General features: G+C 41.5%; 1 protein-coding gene across 2 annotated transcripts in view; it reads right to left on the bottom strand.

Moving 5' to 3' along the window:
• Positions 1 to 22,665, bottom strand: part of rnf123 (ring finger protein 123) — a 484,329-nt gene that overhangs the window by 232,518 nt on the left and 229,146 nt on the right. For both annotated transcript variants that reach the window (XM_084325137.1, XM_084325136.1), the window contains exons 25-29: positions 22,244 to 22,327; positions 15,019 to 15,126; positions 10,052 to 10,229; positions 5,458 to 5,532; positions 3,875 to 3,962 (exon numbers count right to left, since the gene is read on the bottom strand). In XM_084325137.1, the coding sequence (XP_084181263.1) occupies positions 3,875 to 3,962; positions 5,458 to 5,532; positions 10,052 to 10,229; positions 15,019 to 15,126; positions 22,244 to 22,327 (533 nt within the window). The remainder of the gene's footprint in view (positions 1 to 3,874; positions 3,963 to 5,457; positions 5,533 to 10,051; positions 10,230 to 15,018; positions 15,127 to 22,243; positions 22,328 to 22,665) is intronic.

The following is a 22,665-nucleotide window of genomic DNA, read 5'->3' on the forward strand; positions in this document are numbered from 1 at the left end:
CAACTAGGTTAACAACTAGGTACTATTTTAACAACTAGGTACTGTTTTAACAACTAGGTACTGTTTTAACAACTAGGTACTGTTTTAACAACTAGATACTATTTGAACAACTAGATACTGTTTTAACAACTAGGTACTGTTTTAACAACTAGATACTGTTTTAACAACTAGGTACTGTTTTAACAACTAGGTACTGTTTTAACAACTAGATACTATTTGAACAACTAGGTACTGTTTTAACAACTAGGTACTGTTTTAACAACTAGATACTGTTTTAACAACTAGGTACTGTTTTAACAACTAGATACTGTACAACTAGATACTGTTTTAACAACTAGGTACTGTTTTAACAACTAGGTAGGTACTATTTTAACAACTAGGTACTGTTTTAACAACTAGGTACTGTTTTAACAACTAGATACTGTTTTAACAACTAGATACTGTTTTAACAACTAGGTCATTTTAACAACTAGATACTGTTTTAACAACTAGGTACTGTTTTAACAACTAGGTTAACAACTAGGTACTGTTTTAACAACTAGATACTATTTTAACAACTAGATACTGTTTTAACAACTAGGTACTGTTTTAACAACTAGATACTATTTTAACAACTAGATACTGTTTTAACAACTAGATACTGTTTTAACAACTAGATACTGTTTTAACAACTAGGTACTGTTTTAACAACTAGATACTATTTTAACAACTAGGTACTGTTTTAACAACTAGATACTATTTGAACAACTAGATACTGTTTTAACAACTAGGTACTGTTTTAACAACTAGATACTGTTTTAACAACTAGGTACTGTTTTAACAACTAGGTAGGTACTATTTTAACAACTAGGTACTGTTTTAACAACTAGGTACTGTTTTAACAACTAGGTACTGTTTTAACAACTAGGTCGTTTTAACAACTAGATACTGTTTTAACAACTAGGTACTGTTTTAACAACTAGATACTGTTTTAACAACTGGGTACTGTTTTAACAACTAGGTACTGTTTTAACAACTAGGTTAACAACTAGGTACTATTTTAACAACTAGATACTGTTTTAACAACTAGGTACTGTTTTAACAACTAGGTACTGTTTTAACAACTAGATACTATTTGAACAACTAGATACTGTTTTAACAACTAGGTACTGTTTTAACAACTAGATACTGTTTTAACAACTAGGTACTGTGGTACTGTTTTAACAACTAGATACTGTTTTAACAACTAGATACTATTTTAACAACTAGGTACTGTTTTAACAACTAGATACTGTTTTAACAACTAGATACTGTTTTAACAACTAGATACTATTTTAACAACTAGGTACTGTTTTAACAACTAGATACTATTTTAACAACTAGGTACTGTTTTAACAACTAGGTACTGTTTTAACAACTAGATACTATTTTAACAACTAGGTACTGTTTTAACAACTAGATACTATTTTAACAACTAGGTACTGTTTTAACAACTAGATACTATTTTAACAACTAGATACTGTTTTAACAACTAGATACTGTTTTAACAACTAGATACTGTTTTAACAACTAGGTACTATTTTAACAACTAGGTACTGTTTTAACAACTAGATACTATTTTAACTAGGTACTGTTTTAACAACTAGGTACTGTTTTAACAACTAGATACTGTTTTAACAACTAGATACTGTTTTAACAACTAGGTACTATTTTAACAACTAGGTACTGTTTTAACAACTAGATACTATTTTAACAACTAGGTACTGTTTTAACAACTAGGTACTGTTTTAACAACTAGGTACTATTTTAACAACTAGGTACTGTTTTAACAACTAGGTACTGTTTTAACAACTGGTACTGTTTTAACAACTAGGTACTGTTTTAACAACTAGGTACTGGTTTAACAACTAGATACTGTTTTAACAACTAGGTACTGTTTTAACAACTAGGTACTGGTTTAACAACTAGATACTGTTTTAACAACTAGGTACTGTTTTAACAACTAGGTACTATTTTAACAACTAGGTACTGTTTTAACAACTAGATACTATTTTAACAACTAGGTACTGTTTTAACAACTAGATACTATTTTTAACAACTAGATACTGTTTTAACAACTAGATACTGTTTTAACAACTAGATACTGTTTTAACAACTAGATACTATTTTAACAACTAGGTACTGTTTTAACAACTAGATACTATTTTAACAACTAGGTACTGTTTTAACAACTAGGTACTGTTTTAACAACTAGATACTGTTTTAACAACTAGATACTGTTTTAACAACTAGGTACTATTTTAACAACTAGGTACTGTTTTAACAACTAGATACTATTTTAACAACTAGGTACTGTTTTAACAACTAGGTACTGTTTTAACAACTAGGTACTGTTTTAACACCTAGGTACTATTTTAACAACTAGGTACTGTTTTAACAACTAGGTACTATTTTAACAACTAGGTACTGTTTTAACAACTAGGTACTGTTTTAACAACTGGTACTGTTTTAACAACTAGGTACTGTTTTAACAACTAGGTACTGGTTTAACAACTAGATACTGTTTTAACAACTAGGTACTGTTTTAACAACTAGGTACTGGTTTAACAACTAGATACTGTTTTAACAACTAGGTACTGTTTTAACAACTAGGTACAACTAAGTACTGTTTTAACAACTAGATACTGTTTTAACAACTAGATACTGTTTTAACAACTAGATACTGTTTTAACAACTAGGTACTGTTTTAACAACTAAGTACTGTTTTAACAACTAGATACTGTTTTAACAACTGGTACCGTTTTAACAACTAGGTACTGTTTTAACACATTGAGTGCCACGCCCCTTCCGGGAATTGAGCCGTTGTCTGCCATCGCTCTGTTCAATGGAGAGAAGGCCATGTTTGTGAGTGCTTAAACTATATGAAATATTATAGCTATGGATCTAATAACACCGTCGATTGTCAGTGAGTTGCTACTGGACAGATTGTTTTTTCATCCGTACATTTCAGTTTTCTACCGTTTTGAATATGAGTATAGTTTGGGTGCTTCTGAGTAATCCCAGGAAAAGACGCGATAATAGCCAGTTAAATCCAGTTATCACGTTGTCATTTTTCGCCTGATTATCTAATCATCCTGAAATCAACGCTAGATTATCGTTATGATGTCTCCTCATGCAAGAATGAAATGGGGCTTGGACCGGCGCGCGACCCCCCCCCCCACCGCCACCAACGGCACACACACACACACAGACAGCTTCAATCACGGGAGAAAGAAATATCAGACCAACGCAAGATTGGATATATAGTGTTCTTACCTTGTCTCTGATGTAATGCAAAAAAAATTATCCAATTATCTGATCGCCATTTGAAGTACTGGTCGTGGGAGTCCGTGCCACGTTATTCGGCATTGCATATGAACGAAGGGTGAAGGGCAGCCTCGTTGATGTATGATGGTGACCGCTTGTCCTGCCAGAGTATTTAAACCCCACCCACACGGCTCAGCTCGGCCCAGAAAAAACAATACATGGTTTCTAATGGAGTGCAATAGTGGCCACAATGTGTTAGGGGGCGGTATTGACCGTCTGCAATCTCAGACACACTCAGGACAGCCTGCACAAGGTGCCTTGATGAATTATGAATGGCAATAGCGAATAAAAGAAATACAGAGACAAAAACGTAGATCTACGCTAACGGCACTCAACCGTCGGGCCACAGAAACGTAGGACTACGTGAACGGCACAGGAAGTGTTAACAACTGAAAACTGATTTGTCCATCAAGAGAAGAGCCTGAGTATTATCCTAACCAATGACAGAAGAGCCTGAGTAGTATCCTAACCAATGACAGAAGAGCCTGAGTAGTATCCGGGCAGATGAGAGAAGCGTCTGAATACTCACTGATCCTCTGAGATCCTCTCCACTGCCCTGAGGGATTGTGGGTAACAGACATAGCTGGCAAGTGCCTGCATCAGAGAGTCTTTGATGTCTGAGAGAGAGAGAGAGAGAAGGAGAGAGTGACAGAGATAGTGAGAAAGATTGAAAGACCAGAGAGAAATATATATATATATATATATATATATATATATATATATATATATATATATATATATATATATATATATATATATATATATATATATAGCGAGAGAGAGAGAGAGAGAGAGAGAGAGAGAGAGAGAGAGAGAGAGAGAGAGAGAGAGAGAGAGAGAGAGAGAGAGAGAGAGGAGAGATACAGAGACAGGGAAGGAGAGGGAGAGGGGAGAAGTGAGTGATTTGAGACAAATATATAAGAGCAGAAGTGGATGGCAACATCTGCCAGTCAGTCAGTCAGTCTACACAGGAACACAGTTTCAGGATGTAATATTGTCAGTCAGAGCTCTCTCTCTCTCTCTCATCACAAACAGTACTATTTAGGTTAGCATCACAAACAGTACTATTCAGGTTAGCATCACAGTGCTATTCATTATATATTTTAAAGGAAACTTTTAAAGTCAACTTCAACTTTAAGAGTTTTTAATTAAACTCAGAGGAATAAAGTGTAGCTAGATTCTGTCTGAACACTTGGCCCCATTTAAATTCTGCCTTTAGATGTGAAATTACTCCACATGAGTGGCTCCCGGCAGCACTGAGCTAGAGACATATCCCATTAAAATATTGCAATACATTAGATTAGCCCGCTGGTCAGACCTGTTCTATTCTGAATAATAATGTCTGGCAGGTAATACAGACTGATAACACCAGCAGAGAGAGAGGGGGGAGAGAGGGAGAGAGAGAGGGGGAGAGAGAGAGATAGGGAGTGAGAGAATGAGAGAGAGGGGGGAGAAGGAAAGAGGGGGATAGATAGAAGAGAGGGGGAGAGAGAGGGAAAGAGGGGGAGAGAGAAAGAGAGAGAGGGGGGGAGGAAAGAGGGGGATAGATAGATAGGGAGGGAGAGAGGGAAAGAGGGAGAGAGAGAGGGGGGAAAGGAAAGAGGGGGATAGATAGAAGGGAGGGAGAGAGGGAAAGAGGGGGAGAGAGAGAGAGGGGGGAGAAGGAAAGAGGGGGGTAGATAGATAGGGAGGGAGAGAGGGAGAGAGAGAGAGAGGGGGGAGAAGGAAAGAGGGGGATAGATAGATAGGGAGGGAGAGAGGGGGAAAGAGGGAGAGAGGGGGAAAGAGGGGGAGAGAGAGAGAGAGGGGGGGGAGAAGGAAAGAGGGGGATAGATAGATAGGGAGGTAAAGAGGGGGAGAGAGAGGGACAGAGAGAGGAGGCGGCAGAAATACTGATACTACAGACTGAAACACCCATTTTAATACGCTAGATTTTCATTCACTTTAAACTACATGTACCTTACAACCTATTATTGTGTGTGTGTGTGTGTGTGTGTGTGTGTGTGTGTGTGTGTGTGTGTGTGTGTGTGTGTGTGTGTGTGTGTGTGTGCGTGCGTGCGTGTGTGTGTGTGTGTGTGCGTGCGTGCGTGCGTGTGTAGATGCAACACTCACCTGTTCCTACGATGCGTGGGTCAGCAAAGTGTTTAGCGAGGATAGCAGCCAGCTGAGTCAATGTGTCCTCATAACCTGGAGACACAGAGTCACAGACACAGAGTCAGAGTGTCCTCATAACCTGGAGACACAGAGTCACAGACACAGAGTCAGAGTGTCCTCATAACCTGGAGACACAGAGTCACAGACACAGAGTCAGAGTGTCCTCATAACCTGGAGACACAGAGTCACAGACACAGAGTCAGAGTGTCCTCATAACCTGGAGACACAGAGTCAGAGACACAGAGTCAGAGTGTCCTCATAACCTGGAGACACAGAGTCAGAGACACAGAGTCAGAGACACAGAGTCAGAGACAAGTTTCCAGTTTGTTTATTATTTGTCACAACAAAATACAGAATACTTTATGATGAAATGCTTGTTTCTGTAGCCCCTGAAAGTGTGCTACATACAGTAAAAATAAAGTAAGTAAAAAAAGTAATTAAGGAGTAAGTAAAAAGTAAGTAAAGTCAATATACACTCAGTAAGGACTAACAACACCGCTCCACGAGACAGGGTTGCAATTTGAGTCCACTCCTGTTCGATGTCGCCATTGAACCGTTGGCCATCGCACTTCGATCAGACCCTCGTATAAAAGGTATAATCAGAGGGGGTGTTGGACAGAGGACCTCCCTGTATGCAGATGACCTGCTTCTATACATTTCTGACATCGCCACATCTATTCGAGCTGCACTTGACATATTCACCCGATTTGGCCATATTTCAGGTTATAAACTCAATTTAGAACTTCTTCTTCTTCCAAATTCGGGATACATTTGGGGACTTATTAAAAAATTTATTTGGCTCTCTACTGACCAGATTTCAGGAAGATTTTGAACGTTGGTCATTATTACCTCTCTCTCTTGCTGCACATATCAATTGTGTTAAGATTAATTCCCTTCCAAGATTCTCTTATCTTGTCCAGTGCCTGCCCATCTTTCTTCCCCACTAATTTGTTCACAAAATTTACAGCCTAGTGTCCAAATTAATTTGTAATAATAAAGTTCCCAGAATTAATAAAGCTCTATTACAAGGGCCTAAGCTTATTGGTGGCATGGCTTTACCTAACTTCAGAGCCTATTATTGGTCAGCCAATCTCAGAATTATACAGCACTGGTTACAGTCAGACAAACCACTGGCGTGCCCTACAGTATGTGGATTGACATCGAAGCCTCATCCGTAAAACCTGCCTCACTAACCGGTCTTATCCATGCCCCCATTCGTTTTTCAATGGCCCCCTACGCCAAAAATATTATTGTTAAAACTACACTCAGAATTTGGAATAAAATCAGACGCCACTTTGGGTTTCAAACTCAACCCTTCTTGGCCCCGATAGCAGCTAACCCTTTATTTCATCCCTCACTGATGGATGGAGCCTCTCCTTATGGGCCTCACTCGGTGTTAACCTCTTAATATCCGGGGCCCTATTTTCTGAAAATCCGCCTAAAATACATAACCAAAGTAAATGGAATATTGCTCCACTTCTACAAGGTCCATTTGCATGTTCTTGGTATCTACTGTAGGGACATCTATGGACCTCAGTGAATGTATTTGCAGTGTCAGAAATATTGTGTCTATTACTAGGCTTGCTTAAATTGTGATGAAACAAAGGAGAATATGAATTATGATTTTTCTTTGCATCTTTGACAGTGAATAACACCATGCTAAAAATGACCAGACATGAAAAACTGCCACTGATCTCGTTCAGTACCTTCTTGAGATCACGTACAAAAGATCTAAGGAAATAAATAAAGGGAAGATGATTAAACAGAAGGTTTTGTAGATATTCTGAATTCTCCCATCCGGACCAATACAATTTGAAATATTATTATAGAATATAGAATAGCAGGCCTATAAATGACCTTATTATAGCGATGTTGCACATCTATGGATCGGGCCAAATCTACTCGTTCCAATGACAGAGTTCAATTTGGATTTAGTATCACCAGCCGTGCATGAAGAACCGAGAAATAAATCTACTGTAAATACAGTCAGCTTCAGTTTGTTTCACCGCCAACGCTTGAGCGCCAAAAACGTAATAATACGTTTTTAGATCCTTGACATTTGATCTTTTTCCTTTGATCCCCGTTCTAAACGTTCATCCGGATCACTCTAGGTGTCCCTGGCTCATTTGCCTACGTTGGAATTGCAATGCCGATCGAATCTCACCAGGTGGCAGTATCGCCTACCTTTTGAACTCTGATAGAAAGGGATCAGTAGAAACAATGTGTGAACTGGACTGTCAAGACTCGCTCTGAGGGGGAGGAGCTCTTGCAGAGCAATCGCTAGGAGATCTGCTCGCCTCAAAACCTAGTTTTCCGTAAACACGAGTAATTACATATAAACGAGTAATCGCGATCGCCGATGGGATCAATGGAATTATTCTTTTTGGAGTACCTTCTGGCTAAGGTAAGGTATATTCTATGTCTATTTTACCGAACCTGAAACATGTTTCTGTAACGATCAGTGTCTTATTTTACCGGACCTAAACCAAGCTTCTTCTAACTATCGCATTTTCGGGGTAAGACTACCCCCCCCCTTGATGATTTTGTGAAGGCAGATTATGTACATAGTATATACCTTTGATTTGGGAGTATTTGGGGTTTCAGGGGATCAACCAGAACGATTTGGGCTTATTGCATATTGTCTTATCTCGCAATCTATGGAAAAATACTGGATTATTTTGGAAATGGGCGATGTTTAGCGTGTAATAAACTACAAACTACATGTTGGACTTGAAATAGTGTCTGTCAAATGAGCCATACTATTGTCTCCATAGCTATAATATAGAATATACAATAGTTCCACAAAGATCGTGAAATATCGTGAAAATGGTCAAGAAAAGCTGGCGCTAGCCAGTGCAGATGGGGAAAGGGCGTGGCTCTCAATTTTTTTAAGTTAACCTATTTTTTAAAGAGTTAACCTATTGGTAAAATAACGTATTGCTGAAAATATACACGATGACTGCTGTTGTGACATGGTTAGGAAGTTTACTGTTGGATACATTTGAAGAAAGAAAAAAAACATTATGTCATACAGTCTAGAGAGAATGATTTATGACGTGATGTCATTTGCGGTCCGGTACCTGGAAGAGGTTAACTAGAATACTTCACCTTACCCTCACTTAGAGGTGGTTTGTTGTAATATTTGACTTTCATCTGTCCTATGTGGGCAATGGCAATCTAGTAATAATGCATATTTTTTCTTATTTTTTATGTCCACAAAAAAGTATAATAAACAAAAACGTGAATGAATTTATTTTATTCTGGTTTAACCCGTTGATCATTTGTGGTTGTAAGAGGGTAGTCTGTTAATACAGGGACGTCTGCCAGGCAGCCAATTAGTACAGAACAGTCTGCCAGGCAGCCAATCAGTACAGAACAGTCTGCCAGGCAGCCAATCAGTACAGAACAGTCTGCCAGGCAGGTAATCAGTACAGAACAGTCTGCCAGGCAGCCAATCAGTACAGAACAGTCTGCCAGGCGGCCAATCAGTACAGAACAGTCTGCCAGGCGGCCAATCAGTACAGAACAGTCTGCCAGGCAGCTAATCAGTACAGAACAGTCTGCCAGGCGGCCAATCAGTACAGAACAGTCTGCCAGGCAGCCAATCAGTACAGAACAGTCTGCCAGGCGGCCAATCAGTACAGAGCAGTCTGCCAGGCAGCTAATCATTCCAGCTAAATAACACCTCAAGCCACCTCCTCCTTCCAGTCACTAGTCTGGGAACAAAAGTCGCCTCTGCATACAGCTGCTACTGGGAGCCCTGGGTCCAATACAACTAACCCTAAAGAACACTAACCTAACTAACACAACTCAACTCTATCTAACCCCAACCAAACCTAACTAACCCTAACTCAACTCTATCTAACCCCAACCAAACCTAACTAACCCAACTCAACTCTATCTAACCCCAACCAAACCTAACTAACCCTAACTCAACTCTATCTAACCCCAACCAAACCTAACTAACCCTAACTCAACTCTATCTAACCCCAACCAAACCTAACTAACCCAACTCAACTCTATCTAACCCCAACCAAACCTAACTAACCCTAACTCAACTCTATCTAACCCCAACCAAACCTAACTAACCCTAACTCAACTCTATCTAACCCCAACCCAGCCATAACCAACCAAACCCCAACCAACCCTAAACCAACTCTATTTAACCATAACTAATAAATCCTAACCCTAATCTATCTAACCCTAACTAACCATAACCCTATTCTATGTAACCCTAACCCTACTCTATGTAACCCTAACTAACCCAACCCTACTCTATCTAACCCTAACTAACCACAACCCTACTCTATCCAACCCTCACTAACCTAGCCCTACTCTATGTAACCCTAACTAACCATACTCTATCCAACCCTCACTAACCTAACCATACTCCATGTAACCCCAACTAATCGATGTAACCCTAGCTAACCATAAGATCAGGGAACACACTGATAAGAGTGCCCATGTGTTCATCATTAGATTGATAACCAGGTGGTAAGTTAACTACTAACAAATAACCAGGTAGGTAATGACCCAGTGAGTTGGTAATCACCTGGTAATTCCTCCATGCTGTTGGCAGGACTGAAGTAATTTTTCAGAGCACTGTATGCGTTCATGGCCACGTTGAGGTAGAACTCCGGAGTGAAGGCAAACAGGGAGCCAGTGTTGTCAGCATGCTCTATGGTGCGAATACACACCCGCAACAACCAATACACATCCAGCATCTTCTCCTAGAGAGAGAGAGAGAGAGAGAGAGAGAGACAGAGGGAGAGGGAGAGGGAGAGGGAGAGGGAGAGGGAGAGGGAGAGGGAGAGAGAGAGAGAGAGAGAGAGAAAATGAATGGACCACACGATTAAAGATGGCAGCGTTCTGGTTGTCACAGTGCTTAGTAGAGGCTCTAAGTGGCCTGAGACAACAGGGTCCAACAGTAACACTGTGATGGAAGGTCTACCTTGGAGTAGATGGTGTGATGTTAGGAGGCCTACCTTGGAGTAGATGGATGCACAATGTTTTTTGTATTGGATTCTATTATATGTTGTACCACTGTATTGCACATCGTTGCGGGCAAGACCACCCGCATTTCATTGTATACTCGTATGCCGTGACAAATAAAACTCTTGACTTGGGGGAGCTCCCGTAGCTCACCGCATATCTCGGCGCTATTTCTGCGTCGGGGAAAACCGTGCTCGTCACGGATCTGGGGGACACGAGTTTGATTCCCGGACCCGCCGTCATTTCTCAGAATGTCTCCCCCTGCTCTACATCCCATTTCAACCTGTTTCTATAAACGCTAACAAATAAAGTTTAAAAAAAAAAAAACTCTTGACTTGACTTGACTTGATGGTGTGATAGTGGGAGGTCCTACCTTGGAGTAGATGGTGTGATGTTAGGAGGCCCTACCTTGGAGTAGATGGTGTGATGTTAGGAGGTCCTACCTTGGAGTAGATGATGTGATGTTAGGAGGCCCTACCTTGGAGTAGATGGTGTGATGTTAGGAGGCCCTACCTTGGAGTAGATGGTGTGATGTTAGGAGGTCCTACCTTGGAGTAGATGGTGTGATGTTAGGAGGTCCTACCTTGGAGTAGATGGTGTGATGTTAGGAGGTCCTACCTTGGAGTAGATGGTGTGATGTTAGGAGGCCCTACCTTGGAGTAGATGGTGTGATGTTAGGAGGCCTACCTTGGAGTAGATGGTGTGATGTTAGGAGGTCCTACCTTGGAGTAGATGGTGTGATGTTAGGAGGTCCTACCTTGGAGTAGATGGTGTGATGTTAGGAGGTCCTACCTTGGAGTAGATGGTGTGATGTTAGGAGGTCCTACCTTGGAGTAGATGGTGTGATGGTGGGAGGTCCTACCTTGGAGTAGATGGTGTGATGTTAGGAGGTCCTACCTTGGAGTAGATGGTGTGATGTTAGGAGGTCCTACCTTGGAGTAGATGGTGTGATGTTAGGAGGTCCTACCTTGGAGTAGATGGTGTGATGTTAGGAGGCCTACCTTGGAGTAGATGGTGTGATAGTGGGAGGTCCTACCTTGGAGTAGATGGTGTGATGTTAGGAGGCCCTACCTTGGAGTAGATGGTGTGATAGTGGGAGGTCCTACCTTGGAGTAGATGGTGTGATGTTAGGAGGCCCTACCTTGGAGTAGATGGTGTGATGTTAGGAGGTCCTACCTTGGAGTAGATGGTGTGATGGTGGGAGGTCCTACCTTGGAGTAGATGGTGTGATGTTAGGAGGTCCTACCTTGGAGTAGATGGTGTGATGTTAGGAGGTCCTACCTTGGAGTAGATGGTGTGATGTTAGGAGGTCCTACCTTGGAGTAGATGGTGTGATGTTAGGAGGTCCTACCTTGGAGTAGATGGTGTGATGTTAGGAGGTCCTACCTTGGAGTAGATGGTGTGATGTTAGGAGGTCCTACCTTGGAGTAGATGGTGTGATGGTGGGAGGTCCTACCTTGGAGTAGATGGTGTGATGTTAGGAGGTCCTACCTTGGAGTAGATGGTGTGATGTTAGGAGGTCCTACCTTGGAGTAGATGGTGTGATGTTAGGAGGTCCTACCTTGGAGTAGATGGTGTGATGTTAGGAGGTCCTACCTTGGAGTAGATGGTGTGATGGTGGGAGGTCCTACCTTGGAGTAGATGGTGTGATGTTAGGAGGCCCTACCTTGGAGTAGATGGTGTGATGGTGGGAGGTCCTACCTTGGAGTAGATGGTGTGATGTTAGGAGGCCCTACCTTGGAGTAGATGGTGTGATGTTAGGAGGTCCTACCTTGGAGTAGATGGTGTGATGTTAGGAGGTCCTACCTTGGAGTAGATGGTGTGATGTTAGGAGGTCCTACCTTGGAGTAGATGGTGTGATGGTGGGAGGTCCTACCTTGGAGTAGATGGTGTGATGTTAGGAGGCCCTACCTTGGAGTAGATGGTGTGATGTTAGGAGGTCCTACCTTGGAGTAGATGGTGTGATGTTAGGAGGCCTACCTTGGAGTAGATGGATGCACAATGTTTTTTGTATTGGATTCTATTATATGTTGTACCACTGTATTGCACATCGTTGCGGGCAAGACCACCCGCATTTCATTGTATACTCGTATGCCGTGACAAATAAAACTCTTGACTTGGGGGAGCTCCCGTAGCTCACCGCATATCTCGGCGCTATTTCTGCGTCGGGGAAAACCGTGCTCGTCACGGATCTGGGGGACACGAGTTTGATTCCCGGACCCGCCGTCATTTCTCAGAATGTCTCCCCCTGCTCTACATCCCATTTCAACCTGTTTCTATAAACGCTAACAAATAAAGTTTAAAAAAAAAAAAACTCTTGACTTGACTTGACTTGATGGTGTGATAGTGGGAGGTCCTACCTTGGAGTAGATGGTGTGATGTTAGGAGGCCCTACCTTGGAGTAGATGGTGTGATGTTAGGAGGTCCTACCTTGGAGTAGATGATGTGATGTTAGGAGGCCCTACCTTGGAGTAGATGGTGTGATAGTGGGAGGTCCTACCTTGGAGTAGATGGTGTGATGTTAGGAGGCCCTACCTTGGAGTAGATGGTGTGATGTTAGGAGGTCCTACCTTGGAGTAGATGGTGTGATGTTAGGAGGTCCTACCTTGGAGTAGATGGTGTGATGTTAGGAGGTCCTACCTTGGAGTAGATGGTGTGATGTTAGGAGGCCCTACCTTGGAGTAGATGGTGTGATGTTAGGAGGCCTACCTTGGAGTAGATGGTGTGATGTTAGGAGGTCCTACCTTGGAGTAGATGGTGTGATGTTAGGAGGTCCTACCTTGGAGTAGATGGTGTGATGTTAGAAGGTCCTACCTTGGAGTAGATGGTGTGATGGTGGGAGGTCCTACCTTGGAGTAGATGGTGTGATGTTAGGAGGTCCTACCTTGGAGTAGATGGTGTGATGTTAGGAGGTCCTACCTTGGAGTAGATGGTGTGATGTTAGGAGGTCCTACCTTGGAGTAGATGGTGTGATGTTAGGAGGCCTACCTTGGAGTAGATGGTGTGATAGTGGGAGGTCCTACCTTGGAGTAGATGGTGTGATGTTAGGAGGCCCTACCTTGGAGTAGATGGTGTGATAGTGGGAGGTCCTACCTTGGAGTAGATGGTGTGATGTTAGGAGGCCCTACCTTGGAGTAGATGGTGTGATGTTAGGAGGTCCTACCTTGGAGTAGATGGTGTGATGGTGGGAGGTCCTACCTTGGAGTAGATGGTGTGATGTTAGGAGGTCCTACCTTGGAGTAGATGGTGTGATGTTAGGAGGTCCTACCTTGGAGTAGATGGTGTGATGTTAGGAGGTCCTACCTTGGAGTAGATGGTGTGATGTTAGGAGGTCCTACCTTGGAGTAGATGGTGTGATGTTAGGAGGTCCTACCTTGGAGTAGATGGTGTGATGTTAGGAGGTCCTACCTTGGAGTAGATGGTGTGATGTTAGGAGGTCCTACCTTGGAGTAGATGGTGTGATGTTAGGAGGTCCTACCTTGGAGTAGATGGTGTGATGTTAGGAGGCCTACCTTGGAGTAGATGGTGTGATAGTGGGAGGTCCTACCTTGGAGTAGATGGTGTGATGTTAGGAGGCCCTACCTTGGAGTAGATGGTGTGATAGTGGGAGGTCCTACCTTGGAGTAGATGGTGTGATGTTAGGAGGCCCTACCTTGGAGTAGATGGTGTGATGTTAGGAGGTCCTACCTTGGAGTAGATGGTGTGATGGTGGGAGGTCCTACCTTGGAGTAGATGGTGTGATGTTAGGAGGTCCTACCTTGGAGTAGATGGTGTGATGTTAGGAGGTCCTACCTTGGAGTAGATGGTGTGATGTTAGGAGGTCCTACCTTGGAGTAGATGGTGTGATGTTAGGAGGTCCTACCTTGGAGTAGATGGTGTGATGTTAGGAGGTCCTACCTTGGAGTAGATGGTGTGATGTTAGGAGGTCCTACCTTGGAGTAGATGGTGTGATGGTGGGAGGTCCTACCTTGGAGTAGATGGTGTGATGTTAGGAGGTCCTACCTTGGAGTAGATGGTGTGATGTTAGGAGGTCCTACCTTGGAGTAGATGGTGTGATGTTAGGAGGTCCTACCTTGGAGTAGATGGTGTGATGTTAGGAGGTCCTACCTTGGAGTAGATGGTGTGATGGTGGGAGGTCCTACCTTGGAGTAGATGGTGTGATGTTAGGAGGCCCTACCTTGGAGTAGATGGTGTGATGGTGGGAGGTCCTACCTTGGAGTAGATGGTGTGATGTTAGGAGGCCCTACCTTGGAGTAGATGGTGTGATGTTAGGAGGTCCTACCTTGGAGTAGATGGTGTGATGTTAGGAGGTCCTACCTTGGAGTAGATGGTGTGATGTTAGGAGGTCCTACCTTGGAGTAGATGGTGTGATGTTAGGAGGCCCTACCTTGGAGTAGATGGTGTGATGTTAGGAGGCCCTACCTTGGAGTAGATGGTGTGATGTTAGGAGGCCCTACCTTGGAGTAGATGGTGTGATGTTAGGAGGTCCTACCTTGGAGTAGATGGTGTGATGTTAGGAGGCCCTACCTTGGAGTAGATGGTGGCATTGATCCAGGCAAGGCGGCGGCTCAGATGGTTCAGCTTCTCCGAAAAAACCCTCTCGCTCTTCTGAAGCTCCTCCAAGATGTCTGCTCTCTGATTGGACAATAGCAAGACACTGTTTATACTGTCTGCCTTCTGATTGGACAACAGCAAGACACTGTTTATACTGTCTGCCTTCTGATTGGACAACAACAACAACAACACCACCACCACCTAACCTCGTTCCCAGCTTTATCTCCGTGAGATAAAGACTGGTAAAGAACTACGGCCGAAAGTGTGTACGGGGTAGAATGTCCGGTGTATGTACTTCCCCCGGAAGCTGCCTCCGAACGGACCAAACTTTTCCCGAATCCTGTCGGCAAACACGCTAGAACGTCCCGGTCATGTAGTAAATCCTTCAGGCAAAGCCGTTGCAGTGGCTTAAACGAGGAAATATTGTGCACTTCACACGTTTCTATAATTGTTTTGTCGAAACCGGAAAGCCTGTAGCCTGTACTTCCGTTTACACACTTTAGGAGGCATATCAGCCTAACCACCACCACTAGCTGTTGTTCATAATTCATCCATCCAACCTCCGGTGCTGCAGCGGGACCCTGAATGAGACTGCAACGCCTCAATACCGCCGCCTGGTGGATGGTCGGGCGAGTTACACTCTCAAAACCGGAAGTTGTTATCGGTCGAGGAAATCCCTCCGGCAGTAATATCTTGCTACGGGACTACAGACAAACACTGGCGTGCATATGGATCGCCTCCATAACGCAATAATCTATATGATTTCGGCGTTTATTGCGCCATACAAACCGGAAATGGATCTAGGAGATCGGCGTCAAATAAGTGGGATCTTTTACCTCCAGTATCATCGGCGAACGGTAAGAGGACAGTAATGTTATTTTCAACCCGATTGTGCATTTCTTTGTTTGCAAACAGTTTGATCAATATATCAACCCATACTAAATAAAGCCGTTAGTGACGATCAAGGAATTATAAACGACTCCCCCCCCCTTTCCTTCACGCATGATGAAGCATAATGTATACCGATCATATACATTTGAATTTCTTAATATAGCATGTATAGGAAAGAAACGCCAATCGATAATCTATATATGCGTCGGGGCCTATAACTCACGTTCTAGGAATTACTGCAGAAAACGTTAACATATTTATATTCTAGAAGGTATTTTTGTATGAATGAAAAAATATAACGTTCCCACATCCTGAACGATAGATAATCGATGTTGAATGGGTCAATATAGCAATAACATTTTAAAAGTTATAGCCCTGCAAAGAAGGTAAACATCTCCATAGGCTTACAGCGCTGGCAGAAAGTGGTATAAGATGGGCACAAGCCCGGCGCCCAATGTGTTAAGGAATATCAAAATAAAAGCACACGTTGTTGAACTTTATCATGCATATTTATTAGACATTTTTATTACAGCACTATGTTATCAATACACATTTATAAAACGAGGCATATTTAGGCAAAATATGTTGGCAGAAAAAAAAATATATATATAGATTTTTTTTTTTTACTTGCCAATGCCCGACTGTCACCTACCCACGACCCCACTTTGGGTCGCAACCCATAGTTTGAGAACCGCTGGGCTAGAGGCTCTGGTTACAGTAGCAGTAGTATTAACAGTAGTATTAACAGTAGTAGAATTAACAGTAGTATTAACAGTAGTAGTAGTATTAACAGTAGTATTAACAGTAGTAGTAGTATTAACAGTAGTAGTAGTAGTAGTAGTAGTAGTATTAACAGTAGTATTATTAACAGTAGTAGTAGTATTAACAGTAGTAGTATTAACAGTAGTAGTAGTAGTAGCAGTAGTAGTAGTATTAACAGTAGCAGTAGTAGTAGTATTAACAGTAGTAGTAGAATTAACAGTAGTATTAACAGTAGTAGTAGTAGTATTAACAGTAGTATTAACAGTAGTATTAACAGTAGTATTAACAGTAGTAGTAGTATTAACAGTAGTATTAACAGTAGTAGTAGTAGTATTAACAGCAGTAGTATTAACAGTAGTAGTAGTAGTAGTAGTAGTAGTAGTATTAACAGTAGTAGTAGTATTAACAGTAGCAGTAGTATTAACAGTAGTAGTAGTAGTAGTAGTAGTAGTAGTAGTAGTAGTAGTATTAACAGTAGTAGTAGTATTAACAGTAGTAGTAGTATTAACAGTAGTAGTAGTATTAACAGTAGTATTAACAGTAGTAGTAGTATTAACAGTAGTAGTAGTATTAACAGTAGTAGTAGTATTAACAGTAGTATTAACAGTAGTAGTAGTATTAACAGCAGTAGTATTAACAGTAGTAGTAGTAGTAGTAGTAGTATTAACAGTAGTAGTAGTATTAACAGTAGCAGTAGTATTAACAGTAGTAGTAGTATTAACAGCAGTAGTATTAACAGTAGTAGTAGTAGTAGTAGTAGTAGTAGTAGTAGTATTAACAGTAGTAGTAGTATTAACAGTAGCAGTAGTATTAACAGTAGTAGTAGTATTAACAGCAGTAGTATTAACAGTAGTAGTAGTAGTAGTAGTAGTAGTAGTAGTAGTATTAACAGTAGTAGTAGTATTAACAGTAGCAGTAGTATTAACAGTAGTAGTAGTATTAACAGCAGTAGTATTAACAGTAGTAGTAGTATTAACAGTAGTAGTAGTATTAACAGTAGTAGTAGTATTAACAGTAGTAGTAGTATTAACAGTAGTAGTAGTATTAACAGTAGTAGTAGTATTAACAGTAGTAGTAGTATTAACAGTAGGGATGCACGATATTGATTTTTTGACACCGATACCGATAACTTTATGCTCCTCAAGCCGATAACCGAAATCGATAACCGATATGTATTGCATTATATATTCTTTTTTTTATATATATATATTTATTTTGATCAATATTTTTTATTTTTTTTGTATTTATAAGCTCCGACGTCATCTGTACTGCTATCGGTACTCGAGAAATTATGGAGTTATTTTTTTTAGGAATTTGAACGTCGCAAACTAATCTTGTTGGCTGTTTTCTATCTCTCCTCCCTCGGTCTCTCTCTGCCTGCGCGAGCGGGCTGTGCTCTTACACACACTCACTCTCACACACACACACACACACACACACACAGGTGCTGCCGAGTAGACAGCTCTGCTCTCGACAGCACCCGTGTGTGTGTGTAAGAGCACAGCCCCCTTGCGCAGGCAGAGAGAGACCGAGGGAGGAGAGATAGAAAACGGCCAACAAGATTAGTTTGCGACGTTTAAATTCCTCAAAAAAAGTCTGGGTCTATTTTACTAAAGTCGATGCTGACAACGCTCGTTGCCACAAGTGCAACAAGACATTTGCCAGTAATGTATAAGCGCTGGTACTTGTCAATGTGGCTGGCGGGGAGCAGCTAACGTTATAGCTCCGAGTAGAATAATGGCCGACAATCCGGAGGTAAATAAACGAACGAGAGCTTCTGATTGGTGGTAAGAAGAAGAGGTGGAGGGGGAGCTCCAGTAGCTCACCGCGTACCTCGAGCGCTATTTCGGCGCCGGGGACAACCGTGCTCGTCACGGATCTGGGGTAGCAAGTTCGATTCCCGGACAAAGCCGTAACTTTCTCAGAGTATCTTCCCCCCATTTGTACCCCCATTCAACCTGTTTCGGTCATTCTTGACCAGAGAAAAAGCGATAAACGCAAGAAGAGCCAGCGGAATGGCCAAAGTTACAAAAAAAAAAAAAAAGAAGAAGAGGTGGGTGCAAACGGTGGGACGTAATTGGCAGATCGACTGTCTGCCTCCGAATGTAACGTGACTACGTCACAGCCAAGAAAGGGAGCGCTGGATTTGTGAAAAACTCCCTGTTCCTAAACCACACGCTGTCAGTCATACCACAGTACTGGCAAAACGGGAGGAGGCTATAATAAAAACAAGCGCCCTTCATCCAAATCCACACACACCGGATTTCTTTTAACCAAAAAATGTATTATATATTATCGGAGCTATTAATAACGTTATCGGGTTTATCGGGATGACGTCATAATTGCTGATATCGGCCCGATAATTATCGGCCCGATAATTATCGTGCAAAGGGCTGGGCGATATGGCCTAAATATGATATCACGATATTTTCTGACCTTTCGGCGATACACGATACGCATCACGATGTTTTTATTTTTTCCCCCAAACAATTCATTATGAGGCTTACCCAGACAGTATTTGAGTTTGCAAGCTAACATTAAAGACAAAATAAAATACCCATGCATTTAGCATTTTTATATTATATATTAGATTTAGATTATTGGATTATTAGATTATATATTGCATATATTTAGCAATGAGATATTATATGATTTAGATATGAAATATGATGAATTGAAAATGGGGGACCCTGATGTAAACAAGACGAAAGTCTTTCTCTGGTCTGCATCCTCCAGTCCACTGTTGATTGTTGTTGTATTGAGCTGTACTGTATTGTACCTATGCTGCAATCTGTTAATAACGTTTATATTCATTCAGTCGGCAAACAGAATCATTTTGATTGACAGTCGCGTCTGCCAATTACGTCACATCGCTTGCACCCGCCCTGCTGTTCTTAGCACCAATCGGCAAGCGCGTATTAATTTTTTACTTCCGCTATTGGAGAGCTCAATGAAAACAACAATGGCAGCGGTAGCTCGCCGCGGCCGACGTTTAGCTTTTAGCTCTGCAGAATGACTAAACGACTGGAGGCATAATGATTTTACTGCAACGGATGTTATAATAAAAGCCTTTCCATACATCTGTCTGATTGAAAACGTTATTAACAGACCGCAGAATGGGCACAACGGAGTCAGCACGGGCTGAGATATGAACGGCTAATGCTTGCTATATCTAGGTCGACCTCGGTCGTTGCTATGTAAATACGCTGATGTTATTGAAAGTGTAACTATATAACGTCAATGCCACAAAACGAATGCCTTTGTTATCATAAGTAGTAACTTTTGATGCAGTAGTGTGTGTGTGGGGCGGCGCTGTTAAAAAGTTTCAACGTGTGGACCAGATTGACGCGACACAAGCCTCTTGGGCAAAACATCACGATATCCACGATACGTTTAAAAAGTGTATCGTTAATGAACTGTACCCGATATTTATATAATATCGTCATATCGCCCAGCCCTATCGTGCATCCCTAATTAACAGTAGTAGTAGTATTAACAGTAGTAGTAGTATTAACAGTAGCAGTAGTATTAACAGTAGTAAAAAAGAAACGTTAATAAAGAACCTAGGAGGACTAACCCCTTGGATCAAATCTGAGGTCACTAGTCTCGGGGTTAACATAGATTCAGAACTGAACTTCAATTCTCATATTAGCAAAGTAACGAAAACGTCGTTCTTCCATCTCAGAAATATAGCAAAAGTACGACCATTTATTAATCAGAATGATGCTGAGAAGCTAATTCATGCATTCATATCTAGCCGGTTAGACTACTGTAATGCACTTTTCACAGGTCTCCCTAAGAAAACCACAGAGAGGCTTCAGCTAATCCAAAACTCCGCAGCCCGACTGCTAACTAGAACCAAAAGGAGAGAGCACATTAGTCCAGTCTTAGCTGCTTTACACTGGCTTCCTGTAACATTTAGAATTGACTTTAAGGTCCTTCTCCTTACATACAAAGCTCTAAATGGACAGGGACCTAGCTACATCACCAACACTCTAATAAATTACACGCCAGCAAGAACACTGCAATCATCAGCTGCTGGACTACTAGAGGCTCCCAGAAACAGTCAAAAAAGGATCGGTAATGCAGCCTTTATCAACTATGCCCCAAAACTGTGGAACAAACTACCCCAAAACATCAGGGAAGCCAACTCACTAGACATCTCTTTGCTCAGGCATTTCAATGACTTACCTGCACTATTCTTACCCTGCCTAATTTTCTATGCTAATTTTATCTTATTTTACACTGCCTATCAAATTCATGTGTCGATTATATGACTATTTTTAAACTGAATAATTTTAAACTATTTTTCACACTTTTTACTGTAACCTTGCTATTTACATTTTTTACTGTTGTTGTATGTCCGTTCTATTTTATAATTTTTAGACTATTTTTAAACTTAATCATTTTAAACTACTTTATTATTTGTATTACTGAATAGAGAGCCTATTAGGATGCTAGATCCTAATGTGAAACACTGTGATTTACCATACCCTGCTATGTTCACCCATGCCTGTATTTTTACTGTTGTGAAGCACTTTGAACTGCAACCTCTGTATGAAAAGTGCTATACAAATAAAGTTATTATTATTATTATTATTATTATTATTAACACTTTGAGCGCCACTCGCGGCTAATCTCGGGTTTACGATTGTGACATTGAAAGCCACGTCACGGCTTTTCTCGGATTTAAATTTTTTTTTTGCGATCTGAAATCATATTGCATCACGCGAGCCTACCGTTGGAGATCCAGGGGCCGCCGGCGATCAGATGTGAAAAAAGCGCCCCCTATCATCTCCCAGATGGTAAATCACCCTTTTGGAATGGACTCAATGAAAATGGATGGGGAAAAAAAATATTCCAGTCCACATTTTCCAGTCCACTGATGCAGCCGGAGTTCATTCTGGAGTATCTGAGCCGTGGCGATCATGGGTTATACTGTACACACGTTGGATCAATATACTTATCGATTTTTTCGAATGGTGATCAGGAATTGGAATATACCATTTGGATACCATCTGATGTCAGGTAAGGAATCTATGTTATCAGTGTTAGGATAATCAGACTCGTTTTCATGGAGATATAAGCGTTTCCACTATATGTGATATGGCTGTTTCACTGTAAAAGCCATGTGCGCACACATATACTATCGACCATCTAGCGTTTATTTGAAAACGATTCATAAATAGACCGACAAATGATAACGTTCTGGAATATTCCAGTAAAAGGCGTTTATCATGGAATGTGTTGTTTTTTCTTCGAAACAGAATGGTTTTCAAAATGCTATAAAAAGGAAACGAAGCGATAAAAACACAATCTGCTTTGCCAATGTTGACTGGAAAATGATTCTTTGATAAGCGATGGGCAGATTAGACACATAGCATCATTTAAAACATAGATTAGGTGATATTAACGTTACATGGGCCGTGGACCGTGGCATCAACGGGGTAAAAAGGAAAACACGGCCCGGCACTGAAAGTGTTAACAGTAGTATTAATAGTAGTAGTAGCAGTAGTAGTAGTAGTAGCAGTAGTAGTGTAGTTACCCTTGCAGGGCAGCGTAGGATCTTCTCTTCTGTGTCCTTCAGAGCCACGCCGTACTCGTGGACATCATCTGACACCACGACCATCTGGAAGGACAGACGGAGATATAGATAGGAGAGACAATGACATATATATTATTATTACAGTGGTTTACTTTCTCTCTGGAAGTAGAAAAGGTAACTACTGCGCTCAGACAGGTGCGTAGTCCAAAAATAGTAAATCACAATAAAGGTGGTAGGGGCCGCACTCAAGGAATATCGTTATTTTATTTTAATAGGCACAATTTATATACTGTACGCACAAAACGTTTTCGACCGTCCGGCCTTCATCAGTCTGTAATGAATAGTTGCAACAAACAAGCCTTAACTAGGCTGTGATCGACAACATGCAGGTGGAAACAATCAGTAATTAGCAACAGGCTAGG

The sequence above is a fragment of the Notolepis coatsorum genome (genome assembly GCF_963971535.1).
Source record: "Notolepis coatsorum genome assembly, chromosome: 11".
Classification (NCBI taxonomy): Eukaryota; Metazoa; Chordata; class Actinopteri; order Aulopiformes; family Paralepididae; genus Notolepis; species Notolepis coatsorum.